Source organism: Hyperolius riggenbachi, chromosome 4, assembly GCF_040937935.1.
Source record: "Hyperolius riggenbachi isolate aHypRig1 chromosome 4, aHypRig1.pri, whole genome shotgun sequence".
NCBI lineage: Eukaryota > Metazoa > Chordata > Amphibia > Anura > Hyperoliidae > Hyperolius > Hyperolius riggenbachi.
Window position 1 is genome coordinate 138,296,110 of NC_090649.1, and position 22,516 is coordinate 138,318,625.

The 22,516-nt window shown below is 44.4% G+C and overlaps 1 protein-coding gene across 3 annotated transcripts in view; it reads right to left on the minus strand.

Annotated features, from left to right (window-relative positions):
• CUL3 (cullin 3) overlaps positions 1-7,741 on the minus strand; it is a 119,088-nt gene extending 111,347 nt beyond the window's left edge. Inside the window, exon 1 of one of the 3 annotated variants that reach the window (XM_068280733.1) lies at positions 7,336-7,739. In XM_068280733.1, coding sequence (XP_068136834.1) covers positions 7,336-7,401 — 66 coding nt within the window. In that variant the 5' untranslated portion in view covers positions 7,402-7,739. Of the gene's footprint in view, positions 1-7,335 lie in introns of all 3 variants that reach the window. The other 2 variants (XM_068280732.1, XM_068280734.1) reach the window with 2 other exon arrangements.
• Between the last annotated feature and the right edge of the window lie 14,775 nt (positions 7,742-22,516).

The following is a 22,516-nucleotide window of genomic DNA, read 5'->3' on the forward strand; positions in this document are numbered from 1 at the left end:
CCATAGTCACCGCTTCATGCGGGACCTCCCATGTGGACGGGATCCTCAGCTGAGCTCCAGAGAGGGTCTCCACCATCATCTCCACCATCCGCAGCCTCCAGCCTGCTCGGCCACCCAGTACCTAACTCTGCCACTGCTGAGGACCGAGCCAGCCTGCACCACCACCCAGCCCTGAAGATCAGCTGCCCACCTGCCAACACCGGAACTGGACCACAGGCATGGACACTTCTCAGACTGATTGTCGGTCCCAGGGGTGTTATTAAAACTGCAGCCCTAAAAGTACTCTGCCTCTGTCTCTCCCCTCTTGCCTTGGTTCTGTCTCTTTCTTCCTCAGTCTCTCTTTAGCCATCCCTTCTCTCCCTCTATCTCTCTTTCTCTATCCACTCTTTTCCAGGACACACTGCGGGGCACCTGGAACTGCTACGGAGCTGAGTGAGCACCACCAGTAGATGGGCAGGCTGCTCCCCTCACATAGCACCCCAGACACCACCACTCGTCCCTCACTACACTTATGTGCTGTATGTATATATAGCTATATGCTTACTTGGATACTGTACCTGATTGTATGTGTTGGATTGCATGTATGTGTTTGTACCATCTCCGACCCTGTATGAGTCAAAAATAATTCCGGGTACAACCCCCGTTGTACTTGGCGAAATAAAAGGATTCTGATTCTGAGATGAGAGCCATTAGGTTGCCATGTGATGCAACTTAAAGCTAGGGTGGGTAACCAGTAGCAGCCAGGCCTATGACAGGCCATTGTAATAGGCCAGCTCAGTAGTGTAATAAATTGCTCATGCTTCAGGGACGTTCCTTTGTCAATCGATCTGAGATGGTGACAGTACTTTGTGGTGTACATGCTGCGATATGATCAGGCACCATTATCATTACCAGGGCTGTGGAGTCGGTACAAAAATCCACCGACTCCGACTCCTCAGTTTAGGATTCCACCGACTCCGACAATTTGCATATTACAATCTTGTTGATTGAAAGTACGTAACATGAAATTCGCCTCTTAACTGCCAACGCTTAGGAATTTTAAAAAACAACTGAAGTGAGAAGGATTTGGAGACTGCCATATGTATTCCCTTTAGTCATAGACTAAAACTAGTCCTTGGTAAGAGTACTTGTAAAAGGTACAGGCTGGAACAAAGAACATCTACCAGGCCCTAGGCAATGTAACTGTGGGTACATGTAAGAGTGATGTGCAGATACTCTGCAGGGGAATAAGAGCTTCTTCCTCTATTACACATTCTTCATGCACAATCTGAACCAGATTTATGGGTGATAGACAACACCTCTGTGTTCAATGTGCACAACATTCTCAGTGGATTCCCTGCAGCTCTGTGGAGAATACATATGTAGAGCATAGTACTACTGTGTAACAAAGTAAACCTGAGGCAGATGAAATTAAAGTTGTATACATACCTGGGGCTTCCTCCAGCCCCCTTCAGGCTAATCAGACCCTTGCTGGCCTCCTCTGTTACCTGGATCTTCTGCTATGAGTCCAGGTACTTGAGCCAGTCTGGCGTAGTGCGCATGCACACACTCCGCCGCCGGGAGCATACTACACCTGCGCAGCACTATTGCGTAGGTGCAGAACGCTCCTGGCTGACTCGCTGAATTACCAGGACTCATAGCAGAAGATCCAGGTGGTGGAGGAAGACAGCGAGGGACTGATTAGCCTGAAAGGGGCTGGAAGAAGCCCCAGGTATGTATAAAAAAAAAAAAAATAAATTTAAAAAAAAAAAACAAACAAAAAAAAAAAAAAAAAAACAACACACTTTTCTTTTCATCCGTCTCAGGCACCATTTAATTCGTAGTCACCAAACCAAATTTTAACAACATATCAAATTATTTATTTTCATGAGCAAAGAGAACATTTGCATAAATCAGAATCCACGCAGAATTATTTCCATCTCATTAACCATCTCTATTGGTGACAAGGCTACACATCAGGCTTTATACTTACAGCATAGATGTTATTTAGTATATATAAGAGATTCCTGTGTACACATCATATATACAGTCACAATCAGATATGTATATCTCACTTTAAAAATACAGGCACTGCTTTATTGAGGCAGCACAATTAACTAATTTTGATTGGTTTATTTTATTTTTGTGGACTAAGCACAGCTATTACTGTATGTATACATTTATGATAACTATTATCTGAGAAATAGAAAATTTTATCATATTTTCTATTTTAATTACAGTTTAAATTCATTAGGAGTCGGTGCATTTTTCCCCGACTCCAGGCACCCAAAAGTGCCCCGACTCCACAGCCCTGATCATTACTGCAATACCTCCTGTCAATGCAGCATAAGATATTTACTGCACTACTAAGTTGTAATTACAATGGTTTGTAATAGGCCTCGCTACTGTATCTTCATTGATGATATATGAATGAAACCGTATAAAACTTCACTCCCGTGCTGGTAGTTTGAAGCCTTTTTCCAGAATTAAATCTGCTAGTGTCCAGAGGATTTGACCATTGCACAGAGGCCATTCACTTTGGAGGTGTGCCATCTACCTACGTACGAATAGGGTTAGTAACCACGCATGTATTAGATGACACACTATGTGGTTACTCCATAGCAGAAAACTACTACATATCACCACAAGAATAATTCATCACTACGCATGAGTAGAGTCTGATAAATCCTCAGGAACTTTTTAATCAAAATTAAATCAATGAACAGATGTGTGATAAAGACAGGGCTGTGGAGTCAGTCAGTGCAATTTCTGGGTACCTAGAGATTGAGGAGGTTTCATAAACTGAGGAGTCGGATGATTTTTGTACCCACACCATAGCCATGCAAAGGCTGTGGAGTAGGAACTGGAGCGATTTTGGGTACCTGGAATCGGAGTCAGAAGTTTCATAAATTGAGTCGGAGTTGGATTATTTTTGTACCGACACCAAACTCCTGGATAAAGATAAAACGCACTATGGGGAACAAAGAGCTCAATTTAGGCCTCGTTTCCATCTGCGCGTTGCCGATTTCCTTTCAGCAACGTGCAGCATACTCTTACCACAGGAACATGAGAAGTGCACAGACTGCACTGTCTAACGTCCCCATCCATGGTTGCATGCATTCCTGCAGGTTTGTGCTGCAACCCCATTAATTTATAATCAGGAACAATAGCGTTGCAACACACTACCGTCCATCACACCTGAATTGCACACCGAGTGGGGATGGAAAGGAGGCTTAAAGGGAACCTAAACTGAGAAGGATATGGATTTTTCCTTTTAAAATACCAGTTGCCTGACTCTCCTGCTGATCCTGTGTCTAACACTTTTAGCAACACCCCCTCAACAAGCACACAGATCATGTGCTCTGACTGAAGTCAGACTGGATTAGTTGCATGCTTGTTTCAGGTGTGTGATTCATCCACTTCTGCAGCCAAAGAGATCAGCAGGACTGCCAGGCAACTGGTATGGTTTAGAAGGTAACATCCACAGCCGTCTCAGTTAAGGTTCCCTCTAATATAGCTTGGCTCACTTTTGCTACAGTAAAGGTTTGCAGACACGTAGCAGTAAAAAGCTGAGCATTGACAGGTTATCCTTAACTTGCACTAAACTTGCTTCCACACTTCTACATAATTATAAGTATGTTTTTTGTTGTTGTTTTTTTAGGGGGGGGGGGGGGGCACAAGAAAGTGTTGGGTAGTTCTTTAAATAGCCTAGGTGAATAGTGAGGAGGAGGAAGAGCATTACTTTCGGAACAATTTCCACACTCTGTATAATTGTAATGTACATCTACATTAGGAGACTGAATTAAAGGAGAACTCCACCCCTTGACATTCATTAGGCTGGAAGTGAGTGAAAGTATGCTTAGCATGAATACCTGTCAGTCAGCTGATGCTGCATCCAGATGCCGGAAGCTATGATCCTTCATCTATTACACTTCCAGTGTACAACTGCCAAAAGACTGTGGGCTAGAATTATCAAAACCAGACCTGAGGTTGGAGTAAGAAGTGGAGAAGATACCTAGACCAATTCTGACTTATGTTCCAATTTGCACAGATGTTTGACAGATTTGCCCATCCGTTGTAAAGCAAGTGGACCCAGCAACAGCTGTCTGAATAGTATGTATGCATGCATGCCACTGCTAAGTTTAGAAATACCCTTTCCTATACATTTTTGATCTATATTAACCTGAACTTAATGAGGATTTGGAACATGCAGAGCTCCGATCAACCTTTCTTATTTTGATACAATAGATACAAATAATCTATTGTAAAGTTGTGATTTGTGAGGACTACCTATACAGCAGAGTCTCATTATGGTAAACTGATATAGTAAAACCCCTGACAACACAATAGAATGCCTTTATAGTAAACTCCAAGGGATCAGGAAGAGTAGTTTACTATATCAGACTTGGTCATACATTGTATATTTATAGACTCATTTGCCGGGGCCTGAAGACTCCATTTACTATATCCAGATGTTTACTATATTAGAGTTTACTGTAACAAGATTCAACTGTAGTAAACTCAGGGTGCTAGTTTAGGGGACCCAGCCGGAAACCTCAAAGGGAAATATCACCAATGTGATTTGATGGACAGTATAATCTTGAACTGCAACAGTTAGGTTGTAGCAAACCATACCCACACTATTCACCCAATCACAATGCTTCATGCTGTAGAGAGTTATGATTAGATATCTGTTCCCCATGAGGTTTCTTTCTGGGCCCCCTAAACTAGATTAGCACCAAACTCAGGCCCAAGTGTATAATGAATCCTGATACAGTAAACTACTTGGCTTCAGGGCTGTGGAGTCGGAGCAATTTTGGGTAGCCGGAGTCGGAGATTTCATAAACTGAGTCGGAAGTCATCCACAGCCCTGGTAAGTATTACACTAAGGAGTCAGGAGTCTGTGGTTTCATAAACTGAGGAGTCGGAGTTGGAAGATCTTTGTACCGACTCCACAGCCATGCTTGGCCAGGTCCCTTGAAGTTTACTAAAAAAAAAAAAAAAATTATAATTATATTACTGTACCTCACTCTGCCATGTCAGCAAACAGGAATGGCTGGAATTCACCTTTATAAATTACATTTTTTGAAGACCAAATTATGAGAACTATCCATAAACAATATATTTTTTATTTCTTCTCCAAGCCTTAACGGCCCACTGTCACAAAAATGTTAACATTTTAAATGTATATAAACATTTACATATAAGAAGTATGTTTCTTCCAGAGTAAAATGAGCCACACATTACTTTTCTCCTATGTTGCTGTCACTCACGTTAGTAGACATCCGACAGAACCAAAAGATCCGGTCCGGTTGCATCAGGTAGGTATACGGCTGCGATCCGGATCAGTTTGGTAAAAGAGATACAAAAATGAAAATTTTGGGGTCTGGGAGGTCAGCAGAAGGTGCACCTGTAGAATCAGGTCCTCCACTGTTTAGGGCCTCACCTCCACGTCAGACATACTGCCAAACAGCTCCAGCAATTATTTACTGCTGCTCCACTCCAGAAATGCTGGGCCTATGTGTCCCCATCCAAAATGGCCACTAGAAACCGCATAGGAAGTGGGGTAGAACGTCAGTTTTTAAGGCCAGTGTGTTCTGTGCTTTCCGTTCCCCATTGGTTTCTTTTTCCGGATGGTGCAGTCAGGCTCCGGTCCGGGTGCGTGGGCCGGATGATCCGGACCCGAAAAATAGAGCATGTTGGAAAAGTGTCCGGAGTCCGGATCCGATCCGGCTCCGTTCTGTTCGGAACGGACGCGTGTGAACGTCCGCATAGACTTTGCATTGCTATGCGGAACATACGTTCCCGTTTGTACAGTATACGGTCCGGATCCGATCAGGCGAATCCGGACAGCGAACGCTAATGTGAACCGGGCCTAAGTGCATTTGAAAAGAAAGAAAACCCCAAGAACCCACCTGATACTGTCAGATGTCTACTACTTACTATAAGTGACAGCAACATAGGAGAAAAGTAATGTATGGCTTATTTTACTCTGGAAGAAACATACTTATATGTAGATGTTTATTTACATTTTAAATGTTATGATTTTCACAACAGTGATCCGTTAACTGCAGAAGGCCTGCTTTACAGCAACAGTTTATGGGAAATCTCAATTAATGCTAATGTGCCAATACACACAAGAGGCAGTATTTGTAGTATCACATTCGAAGGCAAACAATAATTGTGGCACACAGCAATTGGGGACCATTCACATGGAAGAATAATAAACCGTGCTGTACATGGTCAAGCACCTAGAGAATAATAATAACAAACCGTGCTGAATATGGTCAAGCACCTAGAGTTCCCTGATAACCACTTTACTATGCGTTGGGCAGCACGGTGGCGTAGTGATTAAAGCTCTCGCCTTGCAACACTGGGTCCCCGGTTCATACCCCAGTCAGGTCAACATCTGCAAGGAGTTTGTATGTTCTCCCCATGTCTGTGTGGGTTTCCTCTGGGCACTCTGGTTTTCTCCCACATTCCAAAAAATATATACAGATAAGTTAATTGGCTTTCACCTAAATTGGCCCTAGACTTGAACACATACGCTACACGACACATACATTATTATTATAATTAAGTATTTATATAGCGCCAACATCTTCCGCAGCACTGTACAGAGATTATATTGTCCTGTCACTAACTGTCCCTCAGAGGAGCTCACAATCTAATCCCTACCACAATCGTTTATGTATGTATTGTGTAGTGTATTTATTGTAGTCTAGGGTCAATTTTAGGGGGAATCCAATTAACTTATCTGTATGTTTTTGGGATGTGGGAGGTAACCGGAGTGCTCAAAAGAAACCCACACAGAGAGTACATACAAACTCCTTGCAGATGTTGACCTGGCTGGGATTTGAACCTGGGACCCAGCGCTACAAGGCGAGAGTGCTAACCACTACGCCACCATGCTGCTACCATAGACATATGACTATGGTAGGGATTCGATTGTGAGCCCCCGAGGGACAGTTAGTGACTAGACTATATACTCTGTACAGCGCTGTGGAAGATGTTGGCGCTATACTAAATAATAACCACTTGCATTGAAAAGCACACACAAATGCTGTTTTTGCTTAGCCAGGATTTTATTAACTCTTGTATAAACTAGGCCAGTCACTTGGATCAGTGACAAAATAAGAGCCCAAAAATAAAGCCCCACGTTGCTTTAGGCTTAGCAGAGTAACTTGGTCAGAGAAGGGCTGTGTGTTGTTGTGCACATAGCTGGTTGCTGTGACATGTGTGCTGGTCAGCCAGTGACATTGTGTACAAGCAGCAGGCCCGGACCCCCCCTGACTGCACGCACAGCCCGCCCCCCTGTGGTGCCCCCAGGTGCTGCACTCTCCGCCCGCCTCTTACCGGGAAGGCCCGGATCCTCATCTTGGTGTCCTTCCTGCTGCCGGTGCCTTTGTTGAGGTTCGACATGACGGCAGCGGTTGTCCGGTCTCGGCCCCGGGGCCCCTCCTTGTCTCCCCCCGGCTTGTGTCGGCGTGAGGAGGCCCCGGGCCTGGCCTGTCACTGCCCTGTCTTCCGGCTCGAAGCTTCTCCTTCCGCTCCGACCCTCCGGCTGAGGCTCCGCACTAAAAGCCTCCGCGATGGCGGCCAAAAAGCAGCAGTAGCATCCCCCCTTCTCACTCAGCTCGCTTGGCCGGTGGGAGGAGAACGAGAGTAGGGTGGTTGTCGCGAGATTTGACGCTTGGTTTCCCCCCTCCTCTCTTTCCGCACCCTTCAAGCTGTCAGAGCTGCATGGAGGTGCCCGGAGTCGCTGGAGAGCGCTGACGCTAGAGGCGGGGTCTGAGAGGAAATCCCCGCTGGAATCGAAAGGCGGACGCTGATAGGGCGAGGGGCGGTGTCATCCTCACACGACAGCCGGGCAGCAGTCTTACGTGTGAAGCGTATGCTAGCCTGATGCTGCAAGCTCCGCCCTTTGCTAGCTCCAGCATTGCTGCCCAGCTCCATGCGGCTGTCTGTCACTGGCCGCCTTCCTGCACAGCTTTATTACTACCCCTTGATGCAGACAAACTGACAGCTTGTGTGCTGTCAGCTTGCTTAGCTGTCATACACATACAGCATTGGGTGCCAGGTGTACCTTTCCTCCACTGCATAGCAGTAGGTGTTCCAATGTATTCATGCTTACTGGGCCATGTAGTGTGTACAGGCTGTGGGTGAAATTTTGGGCATCTTGCTAAAGGGATGTTATTTTCAATAATGGTGCATGCACACATGCAGTTATTCAGACAATTGTAATAAAATTATTGATTACTTTCAATTATGACAACTGACAATGATCAACCTACCATTGAATGAAATGCCACATAAACCTGGCAATTTTATTAAGACAGTAAGTGGGAAAGTAGTAGTAGGTTGACAACACCCAACCATCAAAGTGCGACATGCTTGTAGTCGATGTCCCTCTGTCTCCAGGAACAGCAAGCAGACAATCCAAGAGAAGAGACCCAGCATTTCAAGCTCTTTATTTAAAGCATCAAGAATATTACAAAGGGCAAGTCTGTGCGACGTTTTGAGAGGCGCATCCTCTCTTTCTGAAGCTAACAAGCCCTCTAACAACATACAAACACAATCGGCTTTAAATAGTGCTTTAAATAGGAGCCAATCAGAATGGTCTGGACGCCCTTACCATTCTGATTGGCTCCTGCAAAGAGCAAGCATTATTTAAAGCCAAGGTCTTTTCTCTTGGATTGAAGACAGAGTAAGGGCCCTTTTCCACTAGCAATCGCAATCACAAATCACAAACGCCAGCGATTGTGATTGCGATTTTTCATTAATTCTGTTATGCGATTGCGATTTGTGATTTTCATTTGCATTGCATTATCATTGTAAAAATCGCTCCAGCAAGCGATTGCGATTAGCGATTTCCAAATCGAATCACTGTAGTGGAAAATACTTCTTGTGATTTCTATGATAAAGTAACAACTCTAGCGATTTAAAAATCACTAGCGATTTGCGATTCAGCAATCACAATCGCTCTAGTGGAAAAGGGCCCTAAGTGACATACAGTATTTCCATCCATTCATATCTTCTGTCTTTCACAAAAGTTCAAAATGCCTCTTAAAACACCCGATTCCCTTCAGTCCTGGATCTACCCCTACCATTCCACTGAAACACTTCTCATGAAACTTTCCAATCACCTTATAATGAAAAATCCAAAGGTCAATTTTCCATAGTCCCATTCCTTGACCTTTCCTTAGGCTTCTATATGATTATGCTAATCAGTAGAAGTCTTGTACCTGTATTTCAGATTACCTCTCTGGGTGTTCTTTCACAGTTTCCTACTCCAATGCTAACTTCTCCCCAAGCCCTCCATAGTTGTAACACAAGGTTTTTTTGTCCTTGGACCCCTTCTCTTCTTCATCTTCACGTAAGATCTGAAACAAATAATATGCTTATTCAGTTTTCAGTATGACTGATGATACCATATCCATATTTCTCAGTTCCCAAACGCTCTATTCTAATAGTGCACCTGTCTACTGTTTCCTAATTCATGTTATCTAATTTCGTTAATGTGGTCAAAAAAGAACTTGTCATCTCCCCACCATTTTTCGCCACTCTCCTACCAGTAGTCACAATGAATGTAGATAACACCCTAGAAACATCCATCTCCTAATGTCTGCTATCTGGGGCTAATATTTGATGAGAATTCATTTAAGCCTTACATTAAATCATGAACTACCTCTTGCTTTTCTACTTTGATTTATTGTTCTCATTCTTTTTCTTGTAAAATGCTTCAATACAAACAGATTTAATAAGAAATATGGCGTACTGACATTTTTTGATCACAAAGTGAGGTGATCCTCACCTTAAATTAACCCTGATTAGTCCAACAAATGGCCTGTCTGCCAACAGGCAAGCTGTCCAGATTTAGCACAAGGATCTTAGGCCCGGGGCCCACTAGTGGTGCTTTTGCAGCGCTTGCCAATAGCTAACAATCAGCAAATTTCTGGTACAGTGAAATTCTATGAGTATGGTTCCACTGCAGTGTAAAAGCCCATTTACACTCGGGCAATTGGTGGTTTACCGGTAATCACCTGAATCGCCAGCGATCGCTAGCGCTTTTTAATGCATTGTTACATATATGGCAGTGATTTGACTGTCGCGATCGCTGGCGATTCAAGATTAGCGTGAAATACAAATACACTACATGCAGCATTATTCGCTTTTGTTGAGCGATCACGATTGCAATGTACTTCAATCGCGATCGCTCAAAAAATGAGAAAATGTTCAGTGAAAAATAGGCGTTAATTGCGTAAAAATGTTTGTCTATGGCTCAGTTCCCACTATATTCGTTTTAATGGAAAGCTTTTTCACAATGCACTGCTATGGAGAAAAAAACGCATACCAATGCATTAATTGTTAAAGGGCCCTAAGGACCCTTTTACACTTTATCAGTTGCTCTCAGTTATAACTGAAAGACATAGCCGGCCTTTGACCTGAACGACCCGAGCGGTCGCTCAGGGCGCCACCTTCCAAGGGGGCACCTGGAGCTGGCTATCTAACTGAGGGAGGGCATCTACTCCTGGCTACATATGCTGAGGGCACCAACACCTGGCTATCTATAGTGGATGTACTGAGTGACGCCTGGCTACCTATGGTGGGGGAGACCTACACCTGACTTCCTATACTGGGGGCACCTAGGCTTGGCTACCCATATTGAGAGTACCTACACATGAGATCTTATACTGGGGGCACCTATACCTTGTTACCTACCTATACTGAGTCTGAGGGCATTTTTTTTTTAAAGGGGACGCACTGCGGCTATAACGCGTGGTGAAAATTGTCGGTGTTGTGCCATCAATCCAAATTTGGGGGGGGGGGGGGGCTAACTGTCCCACTGTTTTTATTAATATTCCTAAAAGGTTCTAGCGTTCATTTTTAAGTGTATTCAGGATAATGCACTCTTTTCCATCCATTTAGTGGTTATTAGTATTTTTCTATTATACATATGTGATGTGTCACGGAGATATGAGCATTTGGTGTGGTATCATGACTTTAAAAAGGTAACTCAGGAGAAAAGGTGAATTACATATGGGTCTATGTGTGTGTGTGGGCACGTGCGAAGCGGATGAAGGGGGGCACCAAAATCAGGTTTCGCTCAGGGTGCTGTGAAACCTAGGGCCGGCCCTGCTGAAAGAAAACTGATTTTCAAAATAATGCCCATTTTTTCCTATAGCGCAGTTCCCATTTAAAGAGAACCTGGGGTGTGTTTAAAGAATGTTATCTGCATACAGAGGCTGGATCTGCCTATACAGCCTAGCCTCTATTGCTATCCCAAACCCCACTAAGGTCCCCCTGCACTATGCAATCCCTCATAAATCACAGCCGTGCTGTGAGGCTGTGTTTACATCTGTAGTGTCAGTCTCAGCTGCTCCCCGCCTCCTGCATAGCTCCGGTCCCTGCCCCGTCCCTTCCCTCCAATCAGCAGGGAGGGAAGGGATGCAGGCGGGGACTGGAGTTCTGCAGGAGGCGGGGAGAGCAGCAGACTGACACTACAGATGTAAACACAGCCAGCTCTGACAAGCTGTTTGTCAGCAGCGTGGCTGTGATTTATGAGGGATTGCAGAGTGCAGGGGGAGCTTAGGGGGGTTTGGGATAGCAACAGAGGCTGGACTGCATAGGCAGATCCAGCCTCTGTATGCAGATAATATTCTTCAAACCCACCTCGGGTTCTCTTTAATGCGTTTTAACCGACATCTTTTTCACAATGCACTGCTATGGAAAAAACACGTACTAACACACATACAGCGCTGCGTAATATGTTGGCGCTTTATAAACACAATAAATAAATAAATACCAACGCATTAAGTGTAAAAGGGTCCTTTTACACTGAATCATTGAGTATAACAGCAGCCTTTGGATTTACCAGTTTCTTGATGGTTGATGCACGTACCTGCGGTAATATTGCCTTGTGTACCTGCGGCAGTATTACCCTTTTTTTCGTTAGCAGTACTGCAAATTATGCTATTAGCAGTCTCGGATTTACCTCACAGGAGCCTATAGACACAGATGTCCTGGCACCTCAGACTTCACCTTTCGTGAGCTTACAAACCCTTGCTGAACTGCACAGCAGGTGTGTTGGTTGGTCCAGCAGTCACTACTCCCTTACCTGTTATAAGTAGCTACAGGTGCCCCTTAGTATTAGGTAGCCAGAAATACCCTCAATATTAAGTAGCTAAAGATGCCCCCAAGTAGGTAGCTAGAGGAACCTCAGTATTAAGTAGCTAGAGGTGCCCCTAAAGGAAGAGAGATCTAATCAGTGAAATGTCTAGAGCTGGGTGAGTAATCTCTCATCTACACTCTCATCAGGACTCTGCATAGGGAAGAAGAGGGAGGGAAGTGAGCCACCTTTCCATCATCAGGAGCCTATAGGCATGTGCCTACAGTGCCTTATGGTAAATCCGGCCCTGGCTATTAGTGCAACTCGAGTAGCACAACCGTTGGTACGGTAATCCTCATTAGTAGCGCACGGTAACATAGCAACGGTTGCACTACTCAAGTACTGGGATTCAGCTAATACCATCACTCACTGTACTGCAGGGGAAGGGTGGCAGCAGTAAAGGTAATATTACCGCAGGTACAGGCATTAACCCCCATGAGAACGGTTTCAGAGGAAGAGAAAGATTATAGATGGTCATCAGAGCATTGGTAAGAGGTGGTTGACCAAATTTGCATGAACATGCTGATTCAGTAGTGTAGAAGGGAGGGAGAGAGGCTGATAGAGATGACTGAAAGATCCAGTGAGGGTTTCTTGAGAATTGGTTTTATGATATTAGAAGGTAGAAGGTATTTGCAAAGATTCAGCTTTAAAGAGACACTGAAGCGAATAAAAAAATTATGATATTATGATTTGTATGTGTAGTACAGCTCAGAAATAAAACATTAAGATGAGATACATAAATCTAATTGTTTCCAGTACAGGAAGAGTTAAGAAACTACAGTTATTATCTCTATGCAAAAAAGCCATTAAGCTCTACGACTTTCAAAGTCGTGAAGAGGGCTGTCTTCTGACTTTTATTATCTCAACTGTTAGTGAACAGTTTTCTTTTTCTCTGCCAGAGGAGAGGTGATTAGTTCACAGACTGCTCTGAAAGACTCATTTTGAATGCTGAGTGTTGTGTAATCTGCACATATTAGAGAATGATGCAATGTTAGAAAAAACACTGTATACCTGAAAATAAAAATATGAGAATATTTTCTTTGCTGCTAATCTTCTAGTAATCATTCATAGTACACAACCAATTCATTATATCATTTTTTTTTTTTTTTTTTGCTTCAGTGTCTCTTTAAGTGAGCAACTAACTGCCGTTTCTCCATGAAGCATCACTCCTGAATCTCTATGTATAAAATACAAGTGTCCCTGCGTCCTGTCCCAGTGTCAGTGCTTTTGTGCTACTGCGCATGTCTTGCACCGACACAGCCGTTGGGACAGGACGGGGCAGAAGGCAGCCGGGCGGGTGCGCGCATGTGCACGGCGGGTTTGGGGCACGTGCGCATGGGGGGCGGGTGCGAGCGCTGCAGGCACACGTGACTAGTGCGCGCGGCGGGCGGCAGTGAAAGACCTAGAGCCCGTTTTTAAACGGGCTTAAGTCAGCTAGTATTTAAATAATCTCTTTATGTCCCTGAAGCCAGGCTTACATCCATAGCGGTCAGATAGCTTATGAATTTTACAGAGCCACATCAACCCAAACATGCAGACAGCCTGTTTTCTGATTTTTTTGGTCCTCAGTGCACAGCATTGTGTAGGTAAAGCCTCATAATACATAGAGGTGGTAAAATTGGTCAGTAATTGGTCAATCATAATTGAAAGTGTCTACCAGGTTTTAGGGTGCGTAGACACATCCATTTTTGATTGTTCAATGATTGGCCAATTTTACCAATTCATTGTAGCATTACAGCCAACAGATTTTTCATACTGTAAATAGATTGCATAGGTAATCTCTCATACTACTGTATATTGAAGTGATAAAATTTGCCAGTGATTGGTCAATCAAAATTGGATATGTGTATGCACCCTTAGTAACAGCTGCACGGATTACCAGTGTAAAATTATTTCCCTCACATGTCCAGGTTTCTCTGAACTTGCAGTTGTTGCCAGGAGATACAATAATATACAATAACATTTGTAAAGCGCTTTTCTCCCATAGGACTCAAAGCGCATGACGTAAAATACAAGAAACTCCTCCCACCACTGCACATCACTGCATAGGGATTTTGCATTTTCTTACACAGATGACATACATGTGGGTCAAAGGCAAGTAGGATAATTCTATGAGCAATGGGAAATAGGGAGATAGGGGTTTTTCCTGCTATACGCGCAATTGACAATTTCTTTCAGCTTTACACTGGCATAATTCAAAGGCATAGCAGGAAGTATTAGCAATTCACGTATTTCTCTCACTAGACTTGAATAGAGAAGCAGAGTAACTGCTCAAAAATCTCAGTCAAGGCATTTTTTTTTACTGTTCCTAGTTATACCTCCAGGAGGTGAACCTCATAAGCTGAACCTTCCAATCATTTCCTGCCGTAACACAAATCTCCGAGATTTCTTTTGATATATTAACTAGACTAAAAAATGCCCGTGAGGCCCTATGTTAAGGATGCACATGCACAATACAATCCAATCAGTCCCTTCTGATAAATATTTTATATTCTGATTAGATCCAGCAAAAAGGTGCCTACTATTGGTTCTGCTGGAAGTATCAACAGAATTACCTAAACCGCAGTATAGTAATGTAACCACAAGATGTCACTGTCTGTAGAATGATGTGATGATCTCTATGGTATTGTGATTTCCTGTATTCATTCTGTGTTCCTCTCTGCTATAAGTAAGTGGCATCATCTGATGGTGGTGTATGATTTATCTCTGCACATTTTCTTCAGTAAGGAGTTCTAACTTGTTATAAGGGCCGGGCCGAGGCATAGGCTGGAGAGGCTCCAGCCTCAGGGCGCAGTGTAGGAGGGGGCGCAGAATTCATTCAGCTGTCATTCCTAATTGTGTTTGAAGCAGAAATAAATAATAAAAGGGGATACATGGCAGCGACTGCAAGCCAGATAACTAGATATTAAGGTGTTGGGGAGGTTGTGGGCCCTGTGGCGCCTCTTAGTCTAATAGCAATCAGTGTGTAACAGCTGAGGTCGGAGGGATGGAGGGGCGCATTTTGCTGTCTCAGCCTTGGGTTCTGGAGGACCTTGTCCCGGCTCTGCTTAGGTGCCTATCTTCTTTTACCGTCCAATCTATTCCATCAGGTTCCATGTTCTCTCCTAGCCTTTTTGGTGGCTGGAAACTGGATTCCCAACCAGGGTAGCTGTCTGTTTTGGGTTTATATAGGTGTGGGGACAGTACTTGAAGGTATATATTGTGTGAAGTACATATAGAAAAAGATGACTTCACATGCAACAGGAAAAAGCTTTCCACCAGCTGTTTTATCAGCTATACCACTAGAAATGGTTTGTATCTGTTTACTTAGATCAGCTGCAGGACCAAGTATGTAGGGTGTACAGCAAGGCCATGAAGACTGAGCATCATTAAGCACTACAGAGGCTATTCATTGGCAGTCACAAATGTGTTGAATTTCTGTAAACACTTCCTCCTCAATACCAATCAGGGTGACATCTTGTTTATTCACCAAGCTGTACAGAACATTCAGTTAGGGGTGGGGATTTGCAGCTGGAAGCATACTGGATCTTTCGGCTAGGTACCCACACCCCAGCAGGTTTTAACATGAAATGGGATGTGAATCTCCTGTTTTGAAAATGTATATTTCAGAAATCTTTTCAGCTGCAGAATACTTGCACAGAATACGTGCTTTTGCTCCTTGCCAAAACCTGTGTTTGCATTTTTCCCCTTTACTCTAACATAGATATCCCAGCATGCTTCAGCATGCTGATGCTAGAAATTATTATCTCTGGGAACCTAAAAATATTTGATATAAAAAGAGAAAATATATATTTGATTCTCAGTTTTACAGGTATAGCAATCAGGGCCGGATTTGTACTTCTTACCGCCCAAGGACCACTATTGCCAGCCACCCCTAACCAAACTGTATCCTACCACCTCTCTCCACACAACCCCTTTCCCCCCCCCCCCCCCCCCTGCAAAAAAAAAAATCTTGGGCCGGTGGCGTCCACTGTTGCGGGTAGTGCCAAGGTCTCCGTGGCAATGTGAAGTAAATCAATCCCATCACATGGGGGATCTGGTCAATCAATCAGAGATCTACAGGTGATGGGCGTGGTGGGAGACGTCCACCACACCCACATAGTCAAAAGTGGCTCACAATTGGACAGTGGGTGGGGTCAGAAATACGTAAAAGTGAGTACTGTACCCACTGCGGTCTCCATGGTAACAGCGCTGGCCAATCAATAATTAGGAAATCTGTCAAAGTAATCCTGCGCTCACATGTATCTCCTCCGCTCCGTAGTAGTATTATACATAAAAAGAAGAGAAAAACACAAAACATAGCATAATACTGTTTCAATAACCTATATCTTTTACACAGTCCCCAATGCTTTGCATGCACTTATAAATCCACCAGCAGTCAGTATCATAGGCCCTCGCCGTGTGACACCATTTACCGCGCCACAGCCAACAGAAACAAGAAAACCCTGTGCAGTGAGCACTCATTCAATCCTGGCAAACACTTGGTGAAGAAACAGGCACTTCCGCAGTGATTACACCACAGGCAGGGTCTCACAGGTCCTCACCATCTGCTCTGGCCGCCCAAGCACAGACAGCAGTAAAAGCATAGACCCACGAGTTCAGATCACCTCCTCCTGTGTGTAGGTTATTAACCACCACCACTAGCCTCTCACCTTTTTGGCTGCTGCCCAAATTATAAGACAGCAACCACACTTTAGTTTTATCCCCGGAACTCTCCCCAGCGTTTCTTCAGCGGTACAAATGACTCTCCCAGAATAAAAGGCTCATCCAAACCTAATGACCGGCAGCCTTCTTCTTTAACCTGTTCCAAGCTGCATCACGTGACTACTACACTTCAGTGTGGCTAGTGGTGGTGGTGGTTATTAAAGAGACACTGAAGCGAAAAAAAAATGATGATATTATGATTTGTATGTGTAGTACAGCTAAGAAAAAAAACATTAAGATCAGATACATCAGTCTAATTGTTTCCAGTACAGGAAGAGTCGAGAAACTCCAGTTGTTATCTCTATGCAAAAAAAGCTATTAAGCTCTCCGACTAACTTAGTCGTGGAGAGGGCTGTTATCTGACTTTTATTATCTCAACTGTAATTGAACTGTTTACTTTTCCTCTGCTAGAGGAGAGTTCATTACTTCACAGACTGCTCTGAAAGACTCATTTTGAATGCTGAGTGTTGTGTAATCTGCACATATTATAGAGTGATGCAATGTTAGAAAAAACACTATATACCTGAAAATAAAAATATGAGAATATTTTCTTTGCTGCTAATCTTCTAGTAATTATTCATAGTACACAACCAATTCATTATATCATATATTTTTTTTCGCTTCAGTGTCTCTTTAATAACCTACACACAGGAGGAGGTAATCTGAACTCGTGGGTCTATGCTTTTACTGCTGTCTGTGCTTGGGCGGCCAGAACAGATGGTGAGGACCTGTGAGACCCTGCCTGTGGTGTAATCACTGCGGAAGTGCCTGTTTCTTCACCAAGTGTTTGCCAGGATTGAATGAGTGCTCACTGCACAGGGTTTTCTTGTTTCTGTTGGCTGTGGCGCGGTAAATGGTGTCACGCGGCGAGGGCCTATGATACTGACTGCTGGTGGATTTATAAGTGCATGCAAAGCATTGGGGACTGTGTAAAAGATATAGGTTATTGAAACAGTATTATGCTATGTTTTGTGTTTTTCTCTTCTTTCTATGTATAATACTACTACGGAGCGGAGGAGATACATGTGAGCGCAGGATTACTTTGACAGATTTTGGATTACACACTATATGCTTGGTGACTGATTCTGCAATCCATGGACATGTAAAATGATGAACTGAGCTATTTATACCTTGTAAAATTTTGCATATATATTGTGCATTTTGGTTTACCAGGAGTGAGTAAGCGCACTTTTTGTTGTATTTATTGTCAATAATTAGGAAATGGGTACTGTGATAGGCAGGGATGCTCATCCGGATCCGCGTACCCGCGTAAACCCGGGTACCCGACCATTTTTACGCTATCCGGGTCGGATCCAGATCCAGATACCTGGGCCAATATCTGGATAGCTCTATGCGGGTATCTGGCCGCATAATCCGGATACCCTCGGATATCCGACGGATATCCGGATCTGGGTACTGTAACAAGGGAGATGATGTCATTGAGCCAATCAGAGGGCTCCCAGCCAATCAGAGGGCTCCCAGCAGAAGCCCTAGCAACCAATCACAGAGGGGAACTCTGGCCAGCCTCACCTGACCTCATTGAGCCAATCAGAGGCCTCCCAGCCTAAGCCCTGGCACCCAATCACAGAAGGGAACCCTGGCCAGCCCCTGTGTAATAAGAGGGCTGGCATGATGAGACAGATCGCCCTTGCTTGTGTGGCTGGCTGGCTGGCTGGTCACTGACAGACTTGCTCCAGTGCTGTTGGCTTAGCAAGTGCTGCCTGTATACAGTGATAAACCTAATGCTTTGAGTGCTAAACACCTTCACTACACTATTGTTCTTTTTTTTTTTTAGCTAGCTAGTGTAATTGTTTGATTTCATTCACTCAGTTAGGTCCTGTCTGTGTCTGTGTGTGCTGTGCAGGCCAGCAGGACAGTATAAGTTAGGGAATAGGATTACTGTGTTATTGTATTGTATTATATAGTTAGTTAGTACTGCAGTTAGTTGTTAGAGAGTAGTACTGTGTTAGTTTACTACAGATTACTGCAGTGCTGCTGTGCTGAGCATTGTCAGTGTGACAGTTACACAGATAGCATGCACTGTCTGTCCTCTACTCTGCGGTCTGTCACTCCGTGCTGATTTGATTTAAAGTCCAACCCCGATTTCATTAAAGTAAAAGTACCCCACATCATCTGGTGACATCATCACGTATAAGTTGTACTATGTCTGCTGGCACCGGCAGCCCGGGGGAGGGGCAGCAAGGGCAAGAGGACAGGGAGCAACATTACGGCCACCCTCAGAAGGTCTGCCGTGTCAGTGTCGACCCCAGCGGGCAGCCTACCCTCAGTCAGTGAGCTTTTCGCTCCAGGCGCCACGATTGAACTCAGGGCTGTTAGCCGCAAAGGAGTTTGAGGAGCATGTTCTGGGTTTTGAGGAGGGGGGTATGATGTTGATGATGGGATGAAGGACCGTGACTACCATCCACAGGATGGGGATGTCAGCTCTGACTCTGAAGAGGAGGATGCATCGGTGGGTTTGGCACGGAGGATCAGCATTGCAGACAGTGGCCGTGGAATGAGGGGTCCACCACATCCTTCTGCCGCTACTGTTATAAACTGTTCTTATCACCTTGCTTCGACACCAGTAACTTCTTACAGTTACGTCTCACAGACTATTGAGATCACTTGACTCTCCACACAGCAAGCAGGAGATAGACTTCCTCAGGCTTCTTCAAGGTTTACGTTATTTATTCAAGTAACAGAAATACAGATAGATACAGTTTATCATCTCCTGGCAAAGCAGACTTCCATGTTGCGTTACAGCTGCTTGAGTACCTTCCTGCTGAAGATACCCAGGTCTTCTTGTATCTACTCTATGTTACATCTAGACTACCTATGTACAGCAGACATTATATCAGATTACAGAAAGGAAGCACATACTTAGAGGTCCCAGTCAGCCTTGCGAGCTTTTGCGAAAGTAAAGAGCAGAATGAGCTCCCATAGCTCCCTCAGCCTTTAATATTGACTAGGAAAGAGTTAAATATGACATCATCTTCGCCACCCCCTAGATCAGACTATTGGTGGACCCACTCGTGGTGTCATCATACACACCTACTTGATTAATAATCAATGAAGCTTCTGACCTATATGCAGGAATGTGGATATTTACATAACATGGCTGATGTTTATTGTTCTAGTGGCGGTACATGCGCAGGTCAGGGAGACCTGCGGCCTTGTACTAGAACAGCTTCTTGGTATGTTCTAGTGCTGCTGACAGAACTGCAGATTTTCTCTCTCAGAGAAAATCCCCTTAAAGGGCCGATCTGCACTCCAAGCCTTTTTGACTAACTCAGTCCAAATAACTGAGGCCTACTTAAATTATAACAATCCCCCCGAAAAAGGCTTGATCCGCAGATCCCCACTACTGAACCTAACCGTACCTATATTCAACCCAAAACACAATTGCGGTGTCATTTTTTGGAGGTGTCTGGGCTGAAAACTGTCATGTCCCAGTTGTGTGATTAGACTTTGGACACAAGGTGGGCGGCACGACCGCTGTCTGGAACCTAGTCCTGATGTTAATTGACAGCTTTTTTTTTTTCATTTTATATCCACCAAATAATAAATGTGTTTCCCTTTAAAAAAACATGATGCTACATGCAACATTTACCCTAAAAACCCTTTTTAAAGCTATTTAAAGGGCACTTCCGGTTTTTCTATCCAGATACCCGAATAGGTTGGGTACCCGCGGGTAATTTGGTCGGATACCCGAATTCACTCGGGTATCCGCAAGGTCGGATCCGGGTACCCGAATCGGATCCAGATATCTGGGTACCCGGATCCGGACCCGGGCGGGTATTAAAAAGTACTACCCGAGCAACCCTGGTGATAGGCTGCCTTCTCTATTCTGTACTATTTGCTGGTGCTGCACTGGGTTCTTTCATCCTCCACACCACGTGCATGCCAGACCCGGCCTTCTGTAAATGCCCACAGCTGCGTCTATGTCATTGGACCAGGTCTGGCTTTTTGCTGATCACACACTGTTTGTGCATTCTTGGTTAACTGAGTGCAGCTGCCTGTTGCACAGCACAGCACGGGCAGATGCCAGCTGGTACTAATAGTGCAGTTAGCCCTACCCCTTTCATTTGTTTGGACACTTAATTTGCCAATAAAGCTGCCTGCAGGCCGCCCCTTGTTTATCTGGTGCCCTAGGCCATGGCCTATGTGGCATTGCCAGAAATCCGGCCATGATAGCAATAGTCATAGCAGCTGCTGTGACTGCTATGGGAACAGGAGTAGTTGGGGACCTAGTTTTTCCCCATACTGCTCCCCAGTGACAGCTACTAGTCACCTAGAAGTAGGGCAGTGTTGAATGCAGTGCATTCAGGAAAGCTGTGTTTAGAATTTCAGAGTCTTTTTGGACACAAAAATGTGGAGTTCCTCTTCTGCATGAAATTACATTACTGGTCACTCTGCAGGAGACCTATTGGTAATGCCAATGAAATGTTTGGTAAACTGTAAGGCCTCGTTCACATCATACGCTCTACCCTGCGCATTTCGGCAGCACGTATAATGTGCAACACGCAAGAACGGCAAAAGTGCATAGACAGCATTTCTGCTGTTCCCATCATATGCGCTGCCTAGCAGTGCGATGCGCTATCGCACTGTTGCATGCATTTTTCGGGAGTCGCAGTGCTGACCCATTCACTGTAGTGAATGGGATCAGCAGTGCAGCGCATAGTGGCACAGATGGCGTGCAATCATACGCGTTGCATTTCGATCGCATGGCCATCTGTGCTAAATGATGTGAATGAAGACTGGTTTCTTATACACTGTTCATCTGTGAAGGGCAACTGGCATCTTTTTCCACATGCACTTAATGCGTTGTTTGTGGCGTGTGATTGTACATTGTTGTGCAATCACATACTACTCCTCAAGTGCTCTTGGGGTATAGGCCTCATCAAAATTTTGCTACGAGACCCCATAGCTTCTAGTTATACCTTGGCTCAGCTTGTTGGTAAGTAAAGAATATTGGAGTAGCAGGAATGACAATGGTATTACCAGTTCTTTAGGCATCATGAACATGCCATCTTATATTAGTGTTGGCATAATCACAACCCACACTACTTCTATGAAAGTTCCTACGCATTCTAATTAAAATATAGGCATAGGCTATGGATAACCTCTACATTGCTGCATTTCAGAATGAATAAACACATTTTTTTCTCTGAGAATTACTTACTAAAGTTTTTAACGAAACAAAACAGAACTTATCTCACTTATACATACCACACCAACTATTGTTCGGCATGGATCTAGACAGCTCCCACTCTAAGTTGGGCACAATTTGTATACACAATCTTGAATAGTAAAGAAATAGAATACCTGGAACCAAATGCAGGTGGCCCAACCGGTGCTGTGAGCAGGAGTGTGCTCATCCGTTGAGCTTGCAGAGCAGGTAAAAAAAAGCTGGGGGGCACCGCTCCTTTAAAAAACCCTTTATTTCCAGTTGGGTGTACAGCAGGTAGAGAGCAGTGAGAGTGTCAAGTGCCTGACAGCTGTTTCGCTGGCTAAGCCAGCTTCTTCAGAGGCAAAAACATGGGCTGCACTATACATATTACCCTGTCAGCGCACTCTGCCACAGGGTAATATGCTCCGGCCATCCTGACAAAGCTCGTGGTGGGCGGGCGCAACGCGTCGATGGGCGGGATCACGTCCCGTCCT